This window comes from Montipora foliosa, chromosome 4 (assembly GCF_036669935.1).
Source record: "Montipora foliosa isolate CH-2021 chromosome 4, ASM3666993v2, whole genome shotgun sequence".
Classification (NCBI taxonomy): domain Eukaryota; kingdom Metazoa; phylum Cnidaria; class Anthozoa; order Scleractinia; family Acroporidae; genus Montipora; species Montipora foliosa.
In genome coordinates, this window is record NC_090872.1 from 35,182,397 (window position 1) to 35,188,455 (window position 6,059).

General features: G+C 36.1%; 1 protein-coding gene across 1 annotated transcript in view; it reads left to right on the top strand.

Moving 5' to 3' along the window:
- LOC138001263 (cysteine-rich secretory protein 3-like) overlaps nt 1-1,639 on the top strand; it is a 15,792-nt gene extending 14,153 nt beyond the window's left edge. Inside the window, exons 6-7 of the mRNA XM_068847910.1 lie at nt 719-745; nt 1,485-1,639. Coding sequence (XP_068704011.1) covers nt 719-745; nt 1,485-1,639 — 182 coding nt within the window. The remainder of the gene's footprint in view (nt 1-718; nt 746-1,484) is intronic.
- The last annotated feature ends 4,420 nt before the right edge of the window (nt 1,640-6,059 follow it).

Genomic DNA, 6,059 nt, shown 5'->3' on the forward strand with positions numbered 1-6,059 from the left:
TCTAACCAACTGAGCTATGAAACCATTGACTTTGGGAGCTGGTCATTTGTGGGTTCAAACCCCGTTGAAGTCCTGAATTTTTCAGGCTTCTCTACGCAATTCCTAAAATTGCGTCCATAACTGCGAGGATCATAGCTTTACTTAGTTGAATTGTTTTAGCTTAAAAAGGAGCGTAAAGAAAAAAAAATGAAAACGACAACATTCAATGACACAGAACCTTTACGAATTCAGAATTTAGCAAATATTCACTTTCAGATAAAGTAGATAAAGTGTATTCCAATAATTTGAGAAAGCAAACAGCATACAGAAAAATCAGAAATCTCATTGCGAACCTGGTGAGAAGGAACGAGATTTAGAACAGAGGAAAATTGCCGAAAAATCCTCATTCTTTTTGCTTAATTCGCTATTGAAAACTGAGGGACTCCATTTGGTTTGCCGTTTTGGATTACTGGGATGGTACATTTCAGCAATTTTGTCCTCTTTGACCCAGGAAATGTGACCACTAGTTTTAAGCAACGAGGCACGCCGATGCTAATTTCCCTTTCGTAGATTTCACGGTTGATGCCATTCTTAGTAAGCTAACCCTTTTATTCCAACGGAAATTTGTCACGCCGATTTTAGATAGTGAGCGAGGAATGAATATTAAGTTATGTTGACTAATAAACCCACAGTTGGTTTGATTGATAATGACAATAATACTTAACTGACAATTTTTTAGGTTTGAGCATGCAGCAGGACAATTCAGGTACGTTGTTTTATCAATGGCCTAACCCCCAAAGTCCCCTAAACCTCAGTGATGGAGTCTTTTAACTAATAACAATAATAATAATAATAATAATAATAATAATAATAATAATAATAATATAATAAGCGACGAAGGTGTACTTGAAAAGGTTGTCAGTAATCTGGACAAGCCCACTGTCGGATTGTAATCGCGTTATCGCAACCAACCAGTTTGCTTTACCCGTGACATACCCTAGCACAACTAAGGAATATAGACAGAGAAGAAAGATCATCAGTGAAAACGGAGGAAAGCTCTGCGGCCGTGTTATATCTCCCAACACAGAAAGGTGGTCTAGGTTTACGGTTTATTGAACACGAGTATAAGTTGATCAAGATAAAAGCGGCTGTCAAGTTACATGAGAATTCAGACGCCGTGATGAGAACTGTCCAACAATTTGAGGAAAGATCGGCAGAAAAGGGATTTTCCTCACTCATTAAAGACGCAAACACGTTTGCTGAGGAACTAGGGATAACTCTGAAGTTGAATAACTCAGAACCATCATGCAGACCATCATGAATATCAAGGGACAGCAGATTAAGAAACATCTCAAGAAGGCGGTAAATGAAAAGTTTGCGAAGAAGGTCGAAGATCAACTTTGGAAAGGAAACCTACTGAGATCGAGATGGCAGGATGATCTATTGATTCACGAAGGCTGTTTTGCATGGCTGAGTAATAGGACGTGCGCTCCTACCCACTGCAGGTATTTTGGAGTTGTACGAACAGCTCACTCCAACTAAAGTCTACTCGGCTTTTAAGACTGGAACTGTAGATAAGAACAACAACGCATGTAAAATGTGTGGTAAAGCCATTGAAAGTGTGTCCCATGTACTTGCTGGTTGTCCATGCCCAGCATAGTCAAAATACTTATAAATACACAATTGGGCACTGAAGGTTCTTTTCTTTGAGATGATTAGGGATCTCAAGCTTGCTGATAAAGTTCCTCCATGGTTCTTTGAAGTGACGCCTGGACCACTCTCCACGTCATCTGACGCAGAAGCATTTGGGCACGTACCGGCATATGCTGATCACACTTTTGTACGTTCTAATCTGGTGGATGCGCGCTTTGTTGATCACAAGAGCAAGAAAGTACTCATGGTTGAGATTAGCTGTCCGTGGTTAGATAATTGCAAAACAAACAAAATTGCAAAAGAAACAGAAAAGACGGAGAAGTATGGACCTCTACTACTGGAGCTGTCAAGACAACACCAAGGATACAAGATCATACAATTGAATTTCATCATGAATGTACTTGGAGGCTGGTCCAAGGAGCTAGAAGTTGAGATGATAAATATTGTTGGAACAAGACAAAGAAATTCTGATGAGAATGCAGAAAGCTGTTATGAGCTGCACACTTAATATTATCAGTACATTTAAAATAAAACATCTTACTAATACAATAACTTTTAGCTATTTTAAAGGGACATCTAATTGCCACATACACCTTTTATTTTTGATTTTAATTTAATTTTTGTTTCCTAGTGTTAATAATGTAGAATTTGTAAATTTATTTTGCCTGTTATGCAGATAGGTTACGTGATACGCCATATTTTGCTTTATCTACCAGCATCCAAACGTTTGTACTGCTATAATAATAATAATAATAATAATAATAATGATAATAATAATAATAATAATAAGAAGAAGAAGAATAATAATAATAATAATAATAATAATAATAATAATAATAATACCAAGGCTTCGTAGCAGCAAGAAGTAAGATATCGCTTTGATGAACCTAACGACGTTTTTGAAGTTCATATTTAATCAAGACAAGTTTCGGATGAAACATCATCCATCGTCAGTTGTACAATAAGGAATAAAATGAAGTTGTACAATTAGTAGTGTAACAAAGCGAAATATAACATAAATAATTAAGGATGAAGGCGAGAACACAATAAAAACACACACAACAAAACAAAAAAGAAAAAAAAAGACCAAACTATTTAGGCTAAGAAAAGAGACTAATTAGTATGAAAGGGATAAATTAAGAAATAATAATAATAATAATAATAATAATAATACCAAGGCTTCGTAGCAGCACGAAGTAAGATATCGCTTTGATGAACCAAACGATGTTTTTGAAGTTCATATTTAATCAAGACATGTTTCGGATGAAACATCATCCATCGTCAGTTGTACAATAAGGACTAAAATGAAGTTGTGCAATAAGTAGTGTAACAAAGCGAGATATAACATAAATAATTAAGGATGAAGGCGAGAACACAATAAAAACACACACAACAAAACAAAAAAGAAAAAAAAAGACCAAACTATTTAAGCTAAGAAAAGAGACTAATTAGTATGAAAGGGATAAATTAAGAAATAATAATAATAATAATAATAATAATAATAATAATAATAATAATAAGAGTTACGAATGCATTTTAATTTCATCATCAGGAAACACCACGGCGTCACCCACATTCCCTCCATCACCAGCGGGTACAACTGTTCCTCAGTGATGGCCGAGCACAATAAATACCAGGTATTTGGATCTTGTGGACGTCTGTTTGTATTGTAAACAATTTTATAATTACCTATTTCTAAAATAACTTTTTATTGATTGCATCACAGGAATGGAAGATTTCCTTGGACGAAGAGAATGGTTGGTAAAATCTAAACTGGCTCGATTTCTAGATGTCAAATTGCTGTATTTCTCCTAAAAAACCAAAACAACCTAATGACTGCCTCACACTAATTTTGCAAACGTACGCCGAAGCGTGAGGACAGCTCATATTTACGAGCAAGTGACCCCATTAAGAAGCTTCTGGAACAGTGCAATAAAAGAGTAACGAAAGTGTATGACAAAGAATGTGTTTTTTTTTGGTTTTTGCACCTGTTGACGCAGGTGAGTTTGTGGCTGTGGGTCTCAGCATGTTTTTTTGGATGTTTGGGGCTGCGCGGTATGTGGTACTATTAAAATTAGAAATAAATCGTTGATTCTGAAAATACCCCGTTCTCGTGCTGATGTATTTAGCAATTGCACCATCATTGGTAGAAAAAGTGGAAAAAACGACCGGAGAAAATGTTAGGAAGGGGGGATGAGGGGGCTCGGAATTGACCAGGCCACCAGAGCATTTTTTTTTCCTGAATCAATAAATGCAATCTTGTTAATCTTTCACATAATTGTTAAACATCGATAAATGTCGGCAATACTAACGCACGAAGCAGCGAAACAAACCCAAAACTGATACCGAAACAAGACTTAAATTTGTATCCAGATTGCGCATCGAGACAATCACGACTGGAGGCCGAACCTACCAAATTCTCAGCGTCAGTTTACGGGTCGATTTAATATAATAATAATAATAATAATAATAATAATAATAATAATAATAATGATAATAATTATAATTATAATAATAAGGAGCTTATCTTTATTTCCAATTTCTTTTTAGTCAGAATGCTATCATGACATGAATTTTTCTTACTACAAAAAATAATATCTTCGTAAGTTTATTGTGCTTCATACTAGTCTCTGTTTTAATGGAAATGAATTGTAAATAGGTTTTAATAGTTTTTTTTTGTTTTACTTCTTACTTGTAAATAGCAATTTGCTTGGAATATGTTAATAAAGGGATTATATTTTTAATAATAATAATAATAATAGTAATAATAATAATAATAATAATAATAATAATAATAATAATAATAATAATAATAATAATAATGACAATGATAATCATGATCATCATCATCCACAAAACAAAAACGTGAAGTTTCCAAATTTTAGGTTTTGGCGACAACGTGAGCATGTAACAATGAACCATTCATTTGCTCTTTTTACTTCAAATTAAAAGCGTCCGTTACCATCCAGTTTCAGGATAGTTCGCCCCTACTGTACATCGCGAACAAGACGGAATAATTGCAAAATACTTGCAATAGCGCTAAGTTATATTTTAGAGTGACGTTTTCGTTGCCGTTGACCTTGCTTAAATAGACAAGGCGTGCAGCTACCAAGACCGCTCACTGCTGAGCGCCTTCAGAATTTAGCCGAATTTCTCCCACTTTCAAAGGTCGCTGGCCTCCCCACCTTGGGCACGTGAAAAATTAAACGTCTTGCTAGCATCTTACCAAAAACCATCGCAGTTAGACGGCTCTGCAACCTCGAAATCCTGCTCGATTTTCAAGCTTCGCTCATTTTTGTCGTTATCATATGATCAGGACTCGAGTGATCGATCATTGGAATTTGATCAAAACCAAATTAACCAATCAAATAGCTCAGATTGATACTTTTGTGTCTCTTGGAGGAAAATCTGAGCTTTTTGATTGTTAATTTGATTAAATTGATCAAGTCCGATATTTCTTGTGGATTGTTTTATTTGCACGAGAATAATTTTGCGCAACGGGACTTAAAACCTGCAAACGTCTTGATTAGCAATCATCATTACCGCGCCAGGAGAAAGATTACGACAAAATAATACGCACGAAGAGTCCTCGGTCGGTTGTCTGTGAATTGACCGATTTTAGAGAACGTCGGTCATTAGTACTGCAAACAAGATCTGTGTGCCGTACAAGAACTGCCAACTCTGAAAAGGGTACAACACCATTAATGGTCCCAGAAATTCTTATCATAACTTGGTTCATTGTTCTTTTGGATACCATTTGCACTGTGGAGTTTAACTGAGGGGCAGTGTCAAGGATTTTTTTCCCAATGGAGACTAAAGAATGTTTTAACTTTGTTGCCAATTAAGAAAAACTTTCCCAAAGTAGTTCAATTTCTTTAGTGTAATTTTGTTGCCAACCGCTAAAGATAAATAGGAAGGAAAATATTTGGACACTTTTCTAAAAAAAAAAGCTACTAATGGATAATGATACCGGCAAAGTGATAGCATTCAGTGTACTCCAAGTTTCCGAAACCCCCTCTTGCAATTCCATGGAAATTGAGAGATTCAAACTATGTCTCCAGTAACTTGAAAGAAATAAAATGAAAATGAACAGAATCGCCACCGACAGACTAGAGGTGTACCACTCCATAATGTTGAAGTATTGTTCCAAAAAGAGCACTCTCCCTTCCCTACGGAGGAATGGTTGCTAGAACACAACTTTCTGCTTTGAACTACAATGTAAACTCAGACAGACCCCAGGCAGTCAAGTGAGCACGCTGGTCAAGTGAGATCAGTTTTTTTCCCAAAGGCTCACAAGCGCTGGGTTGCGAAGCCCATTAGTGGAAAGAGTCTTACAAGCATTGGTCACCCTTGGGGTGAAGCAGGTAATGCCATTGCAGAACTGCAACCTGTTGTACACCCCAACAACGTTGTCTGGGAGCCAGCAC